Consider the following 20,777-nt stretch of genomic DNA (forward strand, 5'->3'; position numbering starts at 1 on the left):
AATTACGTGGGTATTTGCTAGTGTGTTCCCAATGATAATAATTTTAAATGGATTGTACAAAGTATTTAAACTTCATATTTGAATTGTCCTGTATGGATAATCTCTTCTGACGAAGAGTCACTTTTACGCAAAAATAACATTTAGTTAAATTAAATCCACTTGCTAGGCCTGAAGAACAGACCTTGTGACCATTAGGCCTTCATCCAGATGGGCAGAGCAGCCATGTGCAGCATGGGTAAGCGTGGTCTTTCCTCATCCCTTTCAACTCTGTTTTCTTTCACAATTAGACGAGCACACATCAGAGAAAAGGATTACGCACAGATTTTATGTAATGGATTAACAGACATAAGCTTCTTACTGTCCTCTATGGACCAAAATAACCACTTAGGTAGTCTGTGGGCTTATTATTTAAAGCAGAAATACTTAAATAAGCAGGAAGAGATGCTCATTTGACTCTGTAGGGAGCCCACTTAACACTGGTTTACAACAGAAAGAGTCAGGTAAGTTGTTTTTGCTGAAAGTTTTAATTTAAAATGACATTTGTTAGAATAATTTTATGATTCTAACTGACTGTAAATGGCACAATTGTCATATGAATTAAATCAAAGTCTACATTTAGTTGGGCTAGAGCTTGCTAATTCCTGATACATGTATCGCTAGGTGTGTTTGTGACAAGGGGTCTGCCAGGCTGGGAATGAAAGTCACATTAATGGTTTAAACTGCTTTGAATACCAAAATCAAATACATTTAAAATGGGTTCAGTTATTTACAACGATTTCTTGGAAAATCAGCATTAGATCCATCGGAGCTTAGAAGTATCCCACAAGAGAAAGATACAAATGTAAAGTATTTTGCAGATTACATTGCTTATCATGTTATTTGGCCATGTGTTTCTGCTTCAAAAAGGTTTTATGTAACTTTTAGTAGGAACTGAACAAAAGGAACAAAGAGTACATTCTGTATATCATAAGCCCTTGTTGGGGGTCACTTTGCTTAGTGGTAATGGCTTTGCTATGTTGATTTTGAATACCCAATCATGTACTGGGGAACCTAATTTTTGCTTGCACATGATTGGATGATTAGGTAAAAGTACCCCAATCTTATTCACTAAGATTATTTATTAGATTGTACGCTCCCTGAGGAGCATACAATCTAAGGTCCCTAACTCACATTGATACATACACATACTAGTGACAATTTAGACCGGAGCCAATTAACTTACCAGCATGTCTTTGGAGGTGGGAGGAAACCAGAGTACCCGGAGGAAACCCACGCAGGCACAGGGAGAACATGCAAACTCCAGGCAGGTGGTGTCGTGGTTGGGTTGACCCTAGTACTGCCAGGCAGAAGTGCTAACCACTTAGAAACTGTGCTGCTAAGATAGGTAAGATAGATTGGTGTTTTCTACTCATTTAGTAATCTGTATTTTAAAATAAGTATTAAAACCAGGCATTGTATTGGAATACTAGTATTAGAAAACTGCAAGTATCCTATGTACAAAAACAGCTCTCTCTATACAAATGGTGTCTATGACACCACTCTCATTTGCCGGAGCTTATCAGTAGGGGTACACATGCTTCATGGGATCTGCATTAAACACCCTGGCAGCAAGCTGTAATATAATAACTAATAGTAGATAAAGAAGAAATCAGAGCTTTATCTGTTATCAACATAAGATACAAATTATGTTTTAAATAGCACTAGGTCTTGCTTAATCCATATATAGTTGTATTACTTTACAACATAATAAGGATTCTTTATTTTCATGACTTTTGCACTGCATTTTGCAGCACAACAGAATGCATTGGGAAATATCAGCATAATTGCAATAGTGTCATGCAGCTGTAAAAGCAAAATCTTGCTTACCCTTGGAGAATTGGTAATATACTGTACAGTATATTACCATTTTTAAAGAAAACACGAGGGAGCAGGCAAAACACATTTCTTTTATTTCTTATGGGAGTCATATTCATCTCTAGGTCATAAAGGAATGGTGCATTCATAAAACAAAACATGGCAACAAGTAAACAAATGAAATGACCCCTGTTCAAAAGTCTGCATACCCTTAGTTATCAATACTGTGTATTGCCCCGTTTAGTTGTCTATGAGGCACAGAATTCTTGCAGGTGGTATAGCTGCCCATTCATCTTGGCAAAATGCCTCCAGTTCATGCAAAGTCTTTGATCATCTTGCATGAATTGGACATGTGAGATCTCCCCAGATTGGCTCGATCATATTAGGGTCAGGAGATGGTGATGGCTACTCCAGAACCTTCACCTTTTTCAGCTGTAACAACTGGAGGGTCAACATGGCCTTGGGCTTAGGGTCATTGTCATGCTAAAAAGTCCAAGAGCGTCTTATGCACACCTTTAGTGCAGAATGCAAATTGTTTGCCAGAATTTTCTGATAATATGCTGCATTCATCTTGCCATCAATTTTCACAAGATTCCCCATGTATTTAGAACTCACACACCCCAAAAACATCAGTGAGCCACCATGCTTCACTGTGGGGATGGTATTCTTGTTGCTGTTGACCCCTCTCTAAAAAGTAGCGACTTTGGTGACCATAAAGTACTAATTTAGTGTCAAGGTGTTGTTGGCATATTGTAACTGGGCTTTTTTGTGGCATTGGCACAGTAAAGGCTTCTTTCTGGCAACTTGACTATGCAGCTAATTTTTGTTAAAGTATCATTGTATTGTGCTCCTTGAAACAACCACACTGTCTTTTTCCAGAGCAGCCTATATTTCCCCTTAGGTTACCTGTGGGCTTTTCTTTGTATCACAAACATTTCTTCTGTCAGTTGTGGCTGCAATCTTTCTTGGTCCACTTGACCGTGGCTTGGTATCAAGAGATCCCTGAATTCTCCATTTCTTAAAAAATGATTAAACATTACTGACTGACATATTCAAAACTTTTGGATATCTTTTTATATCCCTTTCCATCTTTATAAAATTCCATCACCTTATTACTCAGGTATTTTGACAGTTCTTTTTTGCTTCTGATAGCTCAGTATCTAGCCTGCTCGGTGCATCCACGAGAGCTAACAAACTCATTGACTTTATACACAGACACTAATTGCAATTTAAAAAGCCACATATGTGGGAAATTAACTTTTAATTGCCATTTTAACCTGTGTGTGTCTCCTTGTGTGTCTGTACCAAGGCCAAACATTCCAGGGTATGTAAACTTTTGATCATGGCCATTTGGGTGATTTCTATCATCATTAGGATATAAAAAGGAGCCAAACACAACTATGTGATAATAAATGGCATCATATGATCACTATCCTTAAATAAAGGAGGTTTCTTTGACATGATCAGTCATATTTTCAATATCCGTGCCAAAATTTTACGAATTCTGTCAGGGTATGCAAACTTTTGAGCACAACTGTACTATACTTATAGCTTGTATTTTAGATGCGTTTTTTTTTTAAACATTTCACTGTTATTGAAGAGAGTAAATTCTTATAGCAAGCATATAAAGGGAAGAGAAAAAAAAGACAAAAGTAATTAAGTCTTTTGATTTTAGTTACCTAGGTAACATATATGATTTAAACGTCTATTTAAAATGTTGCCTATTTGTACAATCTAAATGACAATAGATAACATTATTTGCTGCATATTATACCTGCTTTGTCTTATGAAAACTGTTTTATTTTTTTCTAGAATGAAGTGTTTCAAGTATTTCTTCCTTGCTGCACTTATTACCATTTTTGAGCACTGTAGAGCCCAGACCTGTGTGGTAGATAATTTTAAAGTGAAGGATGACTTTGAGTTGACAAGGGTAAGATGTGTTTTTATTAGAAAGTAAAGCTCATTAAAAAATGATGTACTAAATACATATAAGAGGTGATTTAATAAAGAAGTCATATCTATGCTGGTAAGGTAGACCCTTCAACACCTCTGATGTGATCACCTATACACTTTGAATTGGCACAGAAATTAGAACAATGTCAGAATAGCAATTTGATATTCTGCACTTTTGAATGAAAAAGCTCATTGCACATATTCATAGCTGAACTTCTACAGCTCAGTAAAGACGTGAATGAAGATTATTCCCCATGTCACATGTGCATGAGTGAGCGAGTGATTCATTCTCAAAAATACAACATGCATAATTTTTTTTAAGATTTCTGTGCCTATATTTGCTGACCAATGAGAGCACAAAATGCTACAGGCAGCAATTTGTCAAATAAATCCTTCCCCTTCATGTCTGGGTGATGGGGGAGACCACGCTCCATTTCGGTGTAAGCTAAACTGATGCACGTAACTAAGTGCTTATGTGCCATCACTCTTAAAGCACATTGGTTGAGTATCCTTTCTTCATCCTTAGCACGTAGGTCCATGTTATTCTACACCAATCAGTCATAACATTATGTTGGCCCACCTAATATTGAGTAGGTCCCCCTTTTGCCCCCAAAACAGCCCTGATGTTTGGCAGCATGGATGCCACTAGACCTCTGAAGGTCAACAAGCTGTCAGTAGCAGATCCTTTAAGTCCCATAAATTGTGAGGTTGGGCTCCCATGGATTGGACTTTTTTTCCCACAGATGCTTGATGGATTAAGATCTAGAGAATTTGGAGGCCAAGTCAACATCTTGAAGTTGATGTTCTTCAAAGCATTGTTGAACCAATTTTCCAGTGTAGCAGAGCGCATTCTCATTCTGAAAGAGGTCACTGACATCAGGGAATACCGCTTCCGTGAAAGGATGTACTTGGTCAGCAACAATGTTAACATAGGTGACACATGTCAATGTAACATTCACATGAATGGCAGAACCCAAGGTTTCCAAGCAGAACATTGCCCAAAGCATCACACTGCCTCCGCCAGCTTTCTTTCTTCTTAGACTGCTTCCTGGTGCCATCTCTTGTCCAGGTAAGCAGCACACATGCACCCAGCCCAGGGGCAGACTGACAACTCATGGGGCCCCCGGGTAATAAGGGATCATGGGGCCCCTGTGTCCTTGCTCAAACTCAAAAAAGCCTATGAAAAAGGTACCAGGGGCATTTCATGGGGCCCCCTACTGACCCCAGGCCCTCGGGCAATGCCCGAGTTTCCAAATGGTCAGTCCGCCCCTGACCCCGCCATTCACATGCTGTAAAAGATTCATCAGACCAGGTCACCTTCTTCCATTGCTTCAAGGTCCATTTTTGATGCTCACATATCCATTGTGGGTTCTTTTGGCTGTGGACATGTTTCATCATGGGCACCTTGACTGGTCTGCGGCTACACAGCCCTATACACAACAAACTGCAATGCCCACATCAACTTCATGGACAACATGTTTGCTTGCTGCCTAATATATCCCACATCTTCCAGATACCATTGTAATTAGATAATCAAGATTATTCACTTTACCTCAAAGTGATCTTAATGTTATGGCTGATCGGTGTATAGACAATTGCAGTGGGCTTTTTACATCAGTTTGAGACAAATTATGAACAATCTTAGGCACATTAGCAATGCAGCTGACCTGCATTGACCTCCTTCAGTTGTCTTTGCTTTGCCATATATTAGTATTGGGAGAAAAGCCATGTTAAAACACATACAAGCCTGTCCACAATTGCTTTCACTTGTTTGTTTTTTGTTTTCTGCCTTACTTGGTATTCTTTCACCTTTTTGTGCCCTTCGCTCAATAGTTTTCTGATTTTACATGTTTGAACAATGAGCTTTAGTGGGAAAATTATATTGTTTTTATTTACTCGTATACATTTGAACTTTTTTTTTTATTTATGCACATAATTTAAAGCGGTAATAAACCCAAAACAAAAAATGTAATATATTTCAGCTTAATAATCATTAGATGTGTTGGCTGCATTAATTTTCCTTTTTTTATGCTTTATTCCCTCCATCTTCACCTGGTGATCTGGCCAGTAACACACCTCCAGTAAGGCTAGGTTCACATCTGTGCAGGTGGTGCCGCTGTGGATCTGCACGAAAATCCTTGCAGCCACACCACCGACACAGAGAAATGCAGACCCGTGGATGGGTGCCATTATTTCTAATGGCATTTCGCCCGCACTGGAAAACACAACCGTACTGGGAACCGAGGTTCCCGTATGGGCTGCATTTTTGGAAGAAGTGCAGGGACTTCTTCCCTGCGTGTCACGGGGCACGAGAGTCCATACAAATAAATAGGCTCTCGTGCCCATGCAAAACACAGTTCGCACAGCTGCATGTATGTGAACCGGGGCTAATAGAGTGCTCCCACTCCGGATGAAGGCACACAGGGGCACCTTTGGACAACAAAATGATCAGTCTGGGGGGACGGTAGTGTTAAATGTACTAGTAGATTTAAATACACTAACAAATTGAAACCAAACTCTAGCTCACACTTTATAGTCAGTTACAGCAAACATTTTTTTTTCCTTTTGGGATAAAGGTTTTACATGAACAAATAAAAGCTGATCATTGCAAGCACCCCTGCCAGTGTTGAATAGTTTGTCACATCCCTGTAATTGAAACCTCCACAAAAGAGCTTGTTCTTTTGAAACAACAGACTTACTGGCTGTATCAACAGATGACAATAGAAGAAAGAGAGGCTAAAAAAGAAATATAATGCAGCCATCACATCTAAGAATTGGTAAACTGTGACACTAGAAATGTTTGCTTTTGGGCTTACATAGTTACACAGGTAATCTGGTTGAAAAAAGACACAAGTCCATGCAATTCAACCAACAGATAAAAACAAAAACACACATAAATAGAAAACCCCCATATACACTATCGTCTAGCAAACACAAATGCTCCTGCGCTTGGGGATGGACTCGATGCAGGCTACAACCACATAAGGAATGTCCTGGAACATGCAGACCTTGCTGCCCTCAAATGGACCGGGGGAATCCAAATATACTGAATGAGGAAAGAAAAAACAGAGGGCGCACAGGCCTAGTGCATTACCATAAAAAATGTTTATTAAAAAATAAAGTATGTGTTGTACTCACAAACAACAATATAGTCAAGGCACATCATAAAGAACAGCTGGGCCAACACCGCGCTGAGTAACAGTTCACAATAGGGAATATAGACATCCAAAAGGCTGATGCGTTTCAAGGAAGAGGCAAGTCCTCGAAACGCGTCAGTTTTGGATGTCTATACTCCCTATTGTGGACTGTTACTCAGCGCGGTGTTGACCCAGCTGTTCTTTATGATGTGCCTTGACTATATTGTCGTTTGTGAGTACAACACATACTTTATTTTTTATTAAACATTTTTTATGGTAATGCACTAGGCCTGTATACACTATCCTCTACCCACAGTTGATCCAGAGGAAGACAACACTCCCAATAAAGCATGATACCATTTGCTCCAACAGGGAAAAATAATTCCTTCCCAATCCCCCAAGAGGCAATTGGATATTCCCTGGATCAACTTTTATCTATAAATATTAGTATCCAGTAATATTATGTGCATTTAGGAAAGAATAAAGGCCTTTTTTTAAACAATCTACTGAGCTTGCCAGAACCAGATCTTGGGGGAGTCCATTCCACATTTTCACAGCTCTTACTGTAAAGAATTCTTTCCGTATTAAATCTCCTTTCCTCCAGAAGTACAGCGTGCCCCCTTGTCCCCTGTGATGAACTTAAAGTGAATAACTCTACACCGAGTTCACTATATGAACCACTGATGTATTTATACATGTTGATCATATCCCCCCTTAATCTCCTCTTCTCAAGAGAGAATAAATTCAGTTCCTCTAATCTTTCCTCATAGCTGAGCTCCTCCGTGTCTCGTATCAGTTTGGTTGCCCTTCGCTGCACTGTTATAGCATGCTTATGTTTTAGGAATTTATTCTATATTAACCCCTTCCCATCGCTGGCTCTTTAGGTAGATTTAAATGCTGGGAGGCGGAGGCACTTATGTATTCAAATATTAGGGGTAAGCTAGTAACATTCTCTACACTTTTCACTAGTATGCAGGGAAATGGTACGCTGTTGGGAAAAAGGACCCTGAAGGCCTGTTTCTGCAAGATAACATCTCTGCTGAATACACAATAGATGAGGACGGTACAATGACGGCATCATCCAAAGGCAGAGTTAAACTTTTTGGGTAAGTAATACTGTTATTTGGGCTGCACATTGGATTTTTTTTAACGTTGTATTGGAAATTCAAGCAAAATGCTTTTCTTTTTTGGTTAGAACAGGAAATAGCTTCAACTTTTTTTTCTAGTTGTTATTGCTTTAGAGATTCCCTCTCATATTTTAGCCAGGTAACTTTTCCCTAGGTCAGCATGTGAGAGAAAATCTTGTTTTACAGTTGTCAGAGGTATACAAGTAAAGGAAAAATCTTCCAACAAGAATAGGTGTTCCAGGTGTTTTCCTTTACACTCTGACGTGTCTCCAAGACAGGATGTGAGGGGAAATCTCACAAAATTAATAGTTTATTTATTACAGGTACTGACAGTATATAGCACTGTTAATTTACACAGCACTTTACATATTTATTATACATTCACATCAGTCCCTGCCCTCAAGGCGTGTACAATCTAAGGTCCCTAACTCACATTAATACATACTAGGGACAATTTTGACAGGGGACAATTTCCCTACCAGCATGTCTTTGGAGTATATGAGGAAACTGGAGTACCCAGAGGAAACCCACACTTTCACAGGGAGAACATGCAAACTCCAGGCAGCTAGTGCCATTGTTTGGCCAGTGGTTGGGATTTGAACCGATGGTCCTAGTGCTGCTAGGCAGAAGTGCTAACCACTTAGCCACTGTGTTGATTAATATTTTAATAATATTTTTTCAGTACCATTTTAAATGCTATAAGCTTTGCTCACCTTTAAAATGTAGTGTTTTTCATTTTTAAAAGGTAAACCTGCTCCCAGTTTCAGTGAAATAGAGAGATATTTTGTGTTACTACATGCCATAACAGTTTTAAGTTAGCTTTATCCACCCTGTGGAAAGCAAACCAGAACTTCATAACAGGATGGAAGCTTCCAATCTTGATTCACACACTGTATGCCAATTCCCAGGCATTGATTGTGGACCTATTTAGCCTCTTGCAGCCCAGCCACTGCATTAAAACGGTGGCAGGGCGGCGCGGCTGTGCAAAAGCACGTTTTTAAACATGCTCCGTACTCCTGAGGTTTTCGAGGGCAAAGGGGGCGCGCACGCGCCCCTGCCGACCCGCGGCTGTCACCATTTGATCCCCGAGGGATCAATCATTCAGTTTCAGCCAGTGATGTCTGGCTGAAATCGGATGATCGGTCCCTGTCCTATCCTGTCCTGTGTTAACAGTTACACAGGACAGGATATGATGTCATTCTTCTCTGCCTGGGCACATTCCGTCCCAGAGAGAGAAGAAGACACAGTAAAACTAAGTAAAACACTACACATTTACAGTTAGAACACACCTAGGTCACATTTAACCCCCTGATCGCCCCCCCAGGTAACCCCTTCACTGCCCTGTCACCAGTGTCATTGATCACAGTGAACAGATTTTTACTGATCACTGTATCAGTGTCACTGGCCACTTCCAATAGTGTTAGCGCCCCTCCCAGATAGCGCCAGTTTGCCCGCTAATACACCAGTAGTCCCATTTAACCCCTTGATCGCCCCCCCAGGTAACCCCTTCACTGCCCTGTCACCAGTGTCATTGATTACAGTGAACAGATTTTTACTGATCACTGTATTAGTGTCACTGGCGACTTCCGATAGTGTTAGCATCAGTTAGCGCTCCTCCCAGATAGCGTCAGATTGCCGCTAGTACACCAGTAATCACATTTGACCCCTTGATTGCCAGGAACATGCTCACTTGCACGCTAAACCTCCATTGCTAGTATAGTGTCTGATTGGATCAATATCTTTGATCAGATCAGTGCTATACCAGCGTTCACATTACTATTGTATCCCCAAAAACGCAGCGTTAGCGGGATCAGCCCCGACACCTGCCAGCACCTGCGTTTAGACCCTACGCCCCCCCCTTCTCCCCTAGCAAGTGCAGTGTCAGTAGATAACTGTCCCTTGATACATTACACACAAAACCGCAGTGTTCACAGAATCAGGCCTGATCTCTGTTAGCACTTGTTGGTAAATTTTTTGTAGCGGTTCAAGCAGTCCCTGACAGCCAGGCGCTCTTTTTCCCGTGAGTCGCACTAGTTACCTATATATTTAGTGGCCAAAATGGCTGTATAGCAAAAGATGGCATAAATTACAGTATCTATACCATAGTTTGTAGACACTATGACTTTCGCACAAAGCAATCAATATACACTTATTGGGATTTTTTTTTTACCAAAAACATGTAGCAGAATACATTTTGGCTTAAATTTATGACTAACTTTGAGTTTACGATATATTTTTTATAGCCGAAAGTAGAAAATATTATATTTTTTTCAAAATTTTCGTCGTTTTTTTTGTTTAAAGCGCAAAAAATAAAAAGCGCACAGGTGATCAAATACCACCAAAAGAAAGCTATTTGTGGGAAAAAAAGGACATAAATTTCATTTATGTACCGTATTGCATGACCGCACAATTGTCAGTTAAACTAATGCAGAGCTGTATAGCAAAAAATGGCATAAATTGCAGTATCTATACCATAGTTTGTAGACACTATAACTTTCACACAAAGCAATCAATATACACTTATTGGAATTTAATAAAATACCACCAAAAGAAAGCTCTATTCATGTGAAAAAAAGGACGTAAATTTTGTTTGGGTACAGCATTATCAGTTGAATTAGTGCAGCGCCAAACAGCAAAAAAAGGCCTGGTAATTAAGGGGGGTAAATCCTCAGGAGGGCAAGTGGTTAACATTACTCCAATTGAAACAGAGCATATTGGTGACTAAGCACGGACAATTCAATCCTGATTCAGCTATTGCCTACAAGGTATGAATAAAAACTAGGCCTTACACAAGTATTTTCCACCAATGGTTCTGTTTTCTATGGGGAAAAGGAGCAGTGTTAACTGGAGGTGCACAACTTCATTGTCTGAAAGTATGTCATAGCCAGGTTGGCAGAGCTGCATTGGTTTGAGGATGGGCACATCCTGTCTTTTGAAAGAGGCTAGGGCTTTACTGATCCAGCCAAATTTCTATTATGTAAACTGAATGAATACATTTGTGAATTTTCACTAGGTAAAAGTAACCCCCCTATAATAGTTATAGAGGCTAATAAGTTAGAAAATAATGAGAGAAATTTATCGGTGGCAGCCTTAAATGTAAAATATGTAATATGCTACAAAACAGATATGGCGTGTTAAAAGAGTAGTGATAGGCAAATCTGGCAGGGTTCACTTTGCCAATCTTCTTTGAAATTCAGCAAACCCAAACTTTGGGTTTCTAGGGACAGCTGATTTTGTAGTTAAATTCTAGCCATTTTTAGGTCCAATACTATGAACTATGGTGCAGCAGGGAGAGGGTTTTTTCATGTAGCTTTGAAGGCAAACACTTAACCTTTTCACTGTCAGAGTTTGAAATGCACATTTTAGGTCTATAGATTAATTTAAAGTATTATATTTTTCTAAGAGACGCAGTGGAAGAACATCATGACAGTTGCAATTTTTTGTCACACAATAATTGTGCTACTGCTTATGAAACATATATTTTTAGTAAAAAATTCACTTTTTTTTTGGAAAAAGATAAAAGAAGGGGTTATGTCTGGTAAACAGATACAAAATAAATCAGGTTTCAAAATGTCATGCACCATAAAACTCGAAACAATTGAGGTACCCCAAATTGTCCATAGGCAAAGCTTTAGGGGCCTATATAAATTTCAGATTAAAGTTTGTGTTCATATGTGCGTGTACATATACACAGGGGCTTTTACTTTTTGTTTTTTTTAAACTTATTTTATTGAGCATTCTGTTTTATTAAACGTTTATATATTAGACCCGAATATCACTTCTGCACTTTCTTGAAAATTCTTTCCTGTCCAGAGCAGTGGGAGGTTGACAGTGCTGAACCCAAATGTGCTCAGCACTGAGAACTTCTGGGATCATACTATTTAGGGAAGACTGGTGGATTGATGGTTTGACCTCTCCTTGCTCTCCATCTTGACACTCACCATGGAGTCCGAATCACATGGCAGTGAAGGGGACAACACATTTCTAGCATTTATTGCCTTTTACTGCTCTAACACATCTAAAATGGTAAAATATGACTGACTGCTATAGGTAACTATAAAATATTTGTAAAACTCATTTCTATAAATGCCCTATGTTAGTTGCCTATCTATCACTATGATCAGCTGACATTGATTGTGAGCATGTTGTCCTAAACAAGAACACAGATCAGGATTTCCCTTTGACTTAACTTGATACAAACAGTTACGCAAAAAATATTGGAAGCAATAGCAGCCAGGCAATTACCAATAATTTTATTCTAGGTTTATCAGGGTAGGTTTCTATTCACTGTACCAGCAGATAAAACAGTTCTCATAAAGCCTAGTACACACAATCAGAAAATGGTACGAAAAATACAGCTTTCCAAGCAATCATACAATAATCTGATCGTTAGTACACAGCTTTCGTCCGAAATTATTTCAAGGGACAAGCACAACTTTTTCTCGCACGATACCAGATCGTACAATTTTTGTTTACTCAGTACAGTTTTCATTCAAAAATACAATACAAATACATTACATTACATCTGAATTTTCTTTCTGTTTTTGTAACTTTAGTAACCTCTTCACTTTTGATATCAGACTAGCATGCAAACCCCCCCCCCCCCCCAAAAAAAACGAACAATCATTCGTCCAATATTCTAATTATGTGTACAGGGCTTAACAGGATAAACTGCTTGTTAAAACACTTTGTTTTGTCTGATGTATCAAACAATTACTATTCTGAAGTAATTAAAGGTAAAATCCTTTTACAGGTTCTGGCTGATTTGTGCAGACATGGCTGCTCAGTACTCGGTACCAGACCCAACTATACCAGCTAAAATGTACATGACTTACCAAGGTTTGGCTAGCTACTTATCCAGTGGAGGTAAGCGGAGTTTACCTGAGATCGCTTCAGCTTATGTCGTACACCTTTTTGCACTTATGTAAAAGGATCTGAGACAGAACTATTTCATGCCATCAACAGCTATATTTGCACAGCGCTAGGTTCAATGGAATGACATATTTCATACTACAGTAGAAGAACGGAAGCAAGAGATCAGACTGCAATTTTTTTCCAGGGTATAAATTAATAGCAATCATCAAAATATTTGCTATGAGCAATTAGTTTGCTCTGCTTTCTGTACACAGGATAAAAGCTTTGCTGAAATATAACAAAATATCTCTGGCATCGGATGGTTCCATATATATGCCCCATATTGAAGAACTCATTAACCAGTGACATTATTACAGATATTGTGGGCTTCTGTACTTACATGCCATGATGCACCATAGGGTGGTGAGTGGGTGGTCTTTCTTCAGATATTGGCATGCACGGGGTGCTCCTGTGGACACCACTTAAGTTCATACACATACACCACCAGGGCCAGATGTACTGATAAATTGAAGTTACAGCTGCATGTTGGGCAGATTGATATGCCTCCAACACAATGTCTGTTCATGGCCTTTTGGCTACATAGTTAGTCTGGCTGAAAAAAGACAAAAGTCCATCCAGTTCAACCATAGAAAAAAAGTCTTTTTTGAAGCAATCCACTGAGCTGGCCAGAACCAGCTCTTGAGGGAATATATTCCACATTTTCACAGCTCTTACTGTGAAGAAACCTTTCCGTGTTTGGATATTAAATTTCTTTTCCTCCAGACGTAAAGAGTGCCCCCTTGTCCTCTGTGATGACCTCAGGGTGAATAGCTCTACACAGAGTTCACTATATGAACCACTGATGTATTTATACATGTTGATCATATCCCCCCTTAATCTCCTCTTCTCAAGAGAGAATAAATTAAGTTCCTCTAATCTTTCCTCAAAGCTGACCTCCTCCATGCCTCATATCAGTTTAGTTGCCATTCTCTGTACTTTCTCCAATTCCCCAATGTTCTTTTTGTGAATTGGTGCCCAAAACTGAACTGCATATGAGGTGTTACTAATGATTTGTACAGGGGTAATATGATATATCTCTCTCTGGAGTCTATACCTCATTTAATACAAGAGAGGATTTTGCTCGCTTTAGAAAGCGCAGCTTGGCATTCCATGCCATTATTAAGCTTGTGATCTACCAGAGCTCCCAGATCCTTCTCCACCATTGATTCCCCCAGTTGTACACCCCCTAGCAGGGGCGGACTGACCATTTGGAAACTCGGGCACTGCCCGAGGGCCCGGGGTCAGTAGGGGGCCCCATGAGATGCCCCTGGTACCTTTTTCATAGGCTTTTTTAAGTTTGGGCAAGGACACAGGGGCCCCATGATCCCCTATTGCCCGGGGGCCCCATGAGCTGTCAGTCCGCCCCTGCCCCCTAGTATGTATGAAGCATGCATATTCTTAGCCCCAAAGTGCATAACCTTACATTTATCAACATTAAACCTCATTTGCCACATAGTTGCCCAATTAAACGTCTCTGGTATGACTATGCAGAGTCAGAAACATATTAATCCACCCCACCTGCAATCCAATGAGAAAAAGAGGGATGAGGCAGCTGTTACATGGCCTGTAACACAGGTAAGTTTTGCACAGAGCTTAGGCAATGGCAGAAATAAAAACTTAACACATTGGTGCTCATGCTGCAGCTAAGCTGAGTCAGAACACTGAGGGGTGCTGAGGTTTTTTGCCCTACTATAGCTTCTCATGTGGCTTATGATACCATCCTAATGAGTCATGATATAAATTTAAAGCAAACAAGCCTACATATCTCCTTCATTGTACCATATAGATGTAGGAGGGGATTTGTTTCTTCAGGAGAAGAAAGGGGGAATATTCGGCAATATGTTCTCAAAATTGCTTTCACCACATATTGTCACTTTTGCCAATTTGTTGCCTGATGTGCTGTCACAATCATTCATTTATTGCTAGTGAATTTTCATGATTCCCTGTTTGCTGATTGCTTATTACCAGAACTACCTGTCTGTTAAATGCATATTGCCACAGCTGCCTGTCTTTTGGCCATATATTGTCACATTTGCCTATTTGTTACCTACTTGTCACAATTGTTCATTTGCCTATGTTTTGTATTAATTGCCCATTCGCTGCCTTCATACCATAACAATTAACCAGTGCTGGGTTGAAAATAATTTTACTGTATAGAGGGGTCGCAGGGTGGGGGGTGTTAAAGAATAATTCACACAAGTTGACAAATATGCTTTGTAACCCACTGCTTACATGTTTCATTTTCATAAAACAGATCCTATAATAGGCTTGCATTTTTTAACGTGTTACTGCATAGTTAATGATGTAAGAATATTTTTTCAAAAATGGGTGACAATGTGAAAAAATTAGTTAGGAGCGGATTTTGTTGCCAACCTGAAATTTCAATCCATAACAGAAAAATAAATGCTGGAAACTCTGGATTCTATGGGCAACATATCCATATTCCTCTGTATTAGCTTTTAAAGCTGAGTATATGAACTGATTTGCAATGTTTGTTTTTCTGCAGGAGACAACTACTGGGTCATTGACACTGACTATGATAACTATGCAATCACTTATGCTTGCCGTACTCTTCATGAAGATGGAACATGTAATGATGGCTATTCCATCATATTCTCACGCAATCCACGTGGATTTTCTCCAGCTATTACAAGGGTTGTACGCCAAAAACAGGAGGAAATCTGCATGGCTGGACAGTTTCAGGCAGTCCTTCAATCAGGTATGCTAATAATTTCATATTCTGCAAAACTTGTGTGCACACCCGCCTGTCCAACAGAAGCTGGCTGAACAGGCATGCTGGAAAACCAGCATCCGATCAGTGCAGCAGACAATGGCTGCCAGCACTGACAGGCGTTTTAGGAATTTGTTTCTCCTGCAGGAGCAAATTGGATCATGCTTTGCTGGGTTTTTTTTGCCTTCCTCCGGATCAACTGTGGGTGTATGATTGTAACTTTAAGAAAAAAAAAACAAAAAAAAAAAACTGATAGCGTGTACCCAGCATTAGACCACAAATCAGCTCACGTTTGTTCTACAGTGTGAGTTCTCCTCTCAGCACATAAATGGGCTAGCAAGATTAGCATTATATAACGAAAGAATGACACAAGATTTGCATTGTGTGCCACACTATCATCACCTAAATGCTCTTTTCCTATTCATTCACGTACTAGTATGAACTTAAAGTGGTTGTAAAGTCTGAAAGTTTTTTTTTTACCTTCATGCTTTCTATGCATGAAGATAAAAAACCTTCAGTATGCAGCTCCCCCTGCCATAGACCTTCCTAATACATGCCCGCGCGCCCGGTCCAGCAATGTGCACAAAAGCGGCTGCTGCTCTGGATTTCTGCCTCCATATTGGCTCAGAGACAGCAGGGGGAGCCACTGGCTCCCCTGTTGTCAATTGCAGATAGTGAAGAGGGAGCAGGGGTGGGGCCAAACCGCATTCTATGTGTCTTAAGGACACGCAGAATGGGGCTCGGAAGTGGGCACGCAGTAGTTCCCCCATAGCAAGAGACTTGCTATAGGTGCACACGACGGGGAGGAGACCAAAGCGCTAGTGGGGAATACAAGAAGAAGAGGATCGGGGCTGCTCTGTGCAAAACCCTTGCACAGAGCAGCTAGGTATAACATGTTTGTTATTTTTTTAAAAAACATTTTAAGCCTTTAATATCACTTTAATAAAAATCTAGCTAAATATAAATCTAAGTAAAACATAATAATATGTCATAAATATATAATTAGCTAACAAATGCTAGCCTAGTCACTCACTGCTGTCCAGGTAGGTGGAAAATACACACACATTTGTTTGGAGAACAATTCAGAACTAGCTATTAACAGAAAAAAAATCCACAATGGAAAATAAAATACAAAGTCATATTTGGAAAACCATCATGTATTTGAATATTTTGCACCATAATGTACTGTATAATATTTTATAGTCAGTCATATTGCTTGCTGTACTTAAACACATGATAGAGCACTCTTCAAATGGGTAAACTAGTTCTAGTACTAGAGTTGATTTAAAAACAAGTTAGAAAACTAGGTAGTTACGAAATGTCTATGACAATCCTTTTTCTATCTGCCTAACTTTCACGGTAATGTGCTATCTTACATATGATTGTTTTTTCTAATTGGCAACAGTACATTCTGTTCCCACAGTAATAATAAACATGTTTTTGAAAGTTAAAGGGAGCGTGTTTTTGTAAAATAACTTGTTTTGTTCAATACTCAGGTCCCGGGCTATTAGGCTGATAACCCAAATTTTACTTTCATTAACTGTTTTGCCAATAACTAAGAAGCTACAACAGTTGATTGGCTGTTATGGGTTATTTTAGTTTGCACGTTAAACCTACTCTGTGCCTTCCCTAATTTTTTTTTTGTTTACAAACGATGTTATTGCATAAAAGTAGACTGTAAAACAACAGAATATTGTCAAATAGAACGTTCAACAATAACAAGGCACTTTTGAATAGTACAATACAGAGAAGTATATTAATGTAAGAAAGGAAAAATTAAGATTGCAGAAACATGAAAAGTGTAAATGATGAGGTAGAATAAATGATACATCTGTCAACAGTATATGCCATACGACTTTCACTGGGAATGTTATTAATCATGCAGTAGATGTCTACAGTCCCTCCATGACTCCCACTTCTTATCAAATAACTGCATCCTATCCAATAGGGTATAATGAATGCGTTCCATGAGCATTACAGTATCAATTCTGTGTAAGACAGAGGTCAAGGGTATATGGGCATATGGTCTATATGCAAGGCAATAGACCATAAAGTGGCAATACATATAGTATGTATCAATCTCATAATGGCATCAGAGACCCCCGGGATATGAGCCCCCAGTAAGCAGGTCTGCATAGACAACCGTACCTGGGTACCCGCCAGTGAGGTAGCCACCTCAGATAGCTTGCACCAAATCACAGATACCATCGGGCAATCCCAAAATATATGAACCAAAGTTCCCGGCCTTCCCTAATTGTATAATCTAAAATGTATAATATTTGGCAGTACCTACCAGAGCCTGGATGTTGGAGCTCCAGAGGCCCCAGCTACATCTCCTGCAGTAAACTAGGGAAACAGCATAATTGGATATAGCTGTCCACCAGCCTGAGAAACAATTGTTGGGCAGTTGGTATTTGCCTGGAAGGTCATGCCATGTCAGTACAGATAATACAAATGGGGTGGTTTCTCTGTGCCTTTTGGGACTTTTTCAAGGTCAGTTGAAAGGATGAAGGGGGGAGGGGGTTAAAAACCGTTACCCTACCTAGCACCCAATTCTGCCTTAATCCATTTCAGACAGATACTGATAATTAACAACAATAAAAGTACAGTAGGGCAAAGTGCTGGATGCTTGGATGCATACTCATGTTTGATTTACTCTGTGACAAGAAGAGTACACCAAGATGCCTGTTTATATATTTTATGTGTTTTGGTTTTATTGTTATATGTTTATATTTTCCAATTAAAGCATAATTGAAAATAATTTTTCTGTTTGTCTACAGGAGCCTGCTAGAACACATTGTTGTCAAGAACCTTTTCCTTCTCTCTGGTATAAAAAGAACCAGTCCATCTTGACAGGATGACTTAAGAAATGCAAATGTTTTTCAAATGTCAAAGTTTTTTTCAGAGTGCAATTATGTGTTTAACTGTTATTTAGATACAAATTATTGTTTGATTGTATGTAATGTGATTCCTTTAAACATTTTGTTTTTAGGTATTAATATGTCACCAGATTTTGGTTACATAGATAATCTATTGGGAAGTATGGCCAAGAAAATTTTTTTGTATCATTGTGACCAATGGTTATGGATTTATTTCAGCACATATTGTATGCAAGTAAAATGGGTTATTAAAAAATGAGATTACTATGTTGCAAATTATTGTAACACCAAAAACAGTACACAGATTGTAAACAGTTTGGTAGTTTGGCATTTCAGTGTAATGATAAGGCTGACTAGTACTTGGGCATTAAAAGGTCAACGTCTGGATGAAAAAGCACTTAATTCTTATTTGCTGTACTTATAAGAATCTTTAGCAATGGTCATTCAAATTATCATTCTAGCACCTGTCAGTACACACAGACTGAAATCAGAAAGAGCCTTTATTGTAACTTTGTACATCCATACACACATAAAAACACAACTGAAATCTTTCAGTAGTGATAATCTAGGTACAATTAAAAACATTCTATTTACTTTCCATATTTAAAGGTTTGTATCTGAAAGAGGAGGCCAAGATAAACTATATTTTTACTTAATTTCCTTTTATTTTATGACACAGCCCAGTAATGACTGAGTATAGCAGCCCATAAGTACAGAAGTGAGATGTCACTGCCCCCACATACTTGTGAAAGGATGCTTCCACATACAATGAGCAACTTATGCAAGTTAACCTCCAGTACACTCACTACTATAGCTAAAAAGAGGTACCACGAATTTGTTCAAATGGCACCTAAGGACGATTTGTGCTGCTGTTCATGGTTTACACACTTTTCAGTGCACATTTGATTAAAAGAAAAATCAGTTTGTTAATATATATGCAGAAATTATACAGCACTACAGATGTATTTGGTGTTTTTAGAGACCTCTTTTCTCATTATGAGGCATTATTAAAAGGTTTTTATTCAATTGATATATAACTAAGCTGATACTAGCAGGCTTATTTTTTTTTTAAATAAAAGGATATGATTTTTATGATATACAAAAATCTTTACTATGCTCAGTGGTCAGATATGTGCTAATCAATTATATACTAGCCAAATGTAAAACTTTAATTTGCCAGTGCTAATAGAAAAGGCTGCCAAATATGAACCTTTCAGCGTAGCAACAATTCACCAGTGAATAATCAATGACCAAAAAACTCTACTCAAATCTTTCCCCCAAGATCCCCACTCGGTGCCATCATCTTGCCTCTTGTATAGCTTAAAGAGGGAGCTATCAGATTGTTCATCACAATCTGTACAAAAAAGACACATCGTGAACATTAAGTGTTACTGATCCCTGTAGCTAGGTCAGTGGCTAAGGGGAGAAGGTAAAAATGGAGATGAAGACTTATCTGCTGATGTTTGACAAAAAGTCAAAACTTAGGTTACATCTTAGTCTGCACATTTTAGGAGAAGGAAGAGTGAGGAATATCTTCAAATGGAGTGGATTATGATGGTACTAATGTGTTTACAACCTCGGGGAATTGAAAGATTCACTTTAAAACACACATCCATGGATTTTGCAGAAAATTTTATTTAACAAAACACTGAGTTCCACAAAATAAAAAATATGAATTACAAAATCCAAACCAGTGCACCAGAGATCAGTTGAAAAAATCTATAGACGTTGTGATCATTATTTTTAACAAAATTGATGCTTATGTAGAAATAATTGAATAAAAAGGTCAAGTGTTTAGGAATGCTTCTATAATAATTCTCTGTACATCACTGGAAGACTGTAGGGTCCTGCTATGTTCCAGAAGTTGACAGCTCGGACTCTGTAGTATCCAGATACTACGGCAGGGTCTAGAGAGAGAAGAAGGATTTTTGGCATTCTTACAAAAACCTGTTACAATTTGTGTGTTTATCATAAAATAGGAAATTGTTCTCTGAATTAAGGAACATTCAGAAGCCATTGGAGATTATATAAAAAGTCTAATAACAGCGAATAACTTAAGCTCTTGATTCTTATTATAAATTAGTATTATTATAGAGTATTTATGCTTGCCTTTCCTGACCTAGTGAATACTGACACTGTAACTTTGTACATCCATAAACACATAAAAACAAAACTGAAATCT

The 20,777-nt window shown here is 38.8% G+C and overlaps 2 protein-coding genes across 2 annotated transcripts in view; one reads left to right on the forward strand and one right to left on the reverse strand.

The window, feature by feature from the left end:
• The first annotated feature begins 401 nt into the window (after positions 1-401).
• LOC149468459 (purpurin-like) lies at positions 402-18,989 on the forward strand. The gene is made up of 6 exons (XM_089669963.1): positions 402-500; positions 3,667-3,784; positions 7,914-8,050; positions 12,825-12,937; positions 15,492-15,704; positions 18,497-18,989. The coding sequence occupies exons 2-6, from the start codon at positions 3,668-3,670 to the stop codon at positions 18,505-18,507; spliced, it is 591 nt and encodes a 196-aa protein (XP_089526089.1). The 5' UTR covers positions 402-500; position 3,667; the 3' UTR covers positions 18,508-18,989.
• An 88-nt stretch (positions 18,990-19,077) lies between these two features.
• IDUA (alpha-L-iduronidase) overlaps positions 19,078-20,777 on the reverse strand; it is a 200,776-nt gene continuing 199,076 nt past the window's right edge. The window contains exon 14 of the mRNA XM_089669962.1: positions 19,078-20,502. Coding sequence (XP_089526088.1) covers positions 20,402-20,502 — 101 coding nt within the window. The 3' untranslated portion in view covers positions 19,078-20,401. The remainder of the gene's footprint in view (positions 20,503-20,777) is intronic.

This window comes from Staurois parvus, unplaced genomic scaffold (assembly GCF_062004578.1).
Source record: "Staurois parvus isolate SC_StPar_1 unplaced genomic scaffold, SC_StPar_1.0 ptg000086l, whole genome shotgun sequence".
In the NCBI taxonomy this organism is placed as follows: Eukaryota; Metazoa; Chordata; class Amphibia; order Anura; family Ranidae; genus Staurois; species Staurois parvus.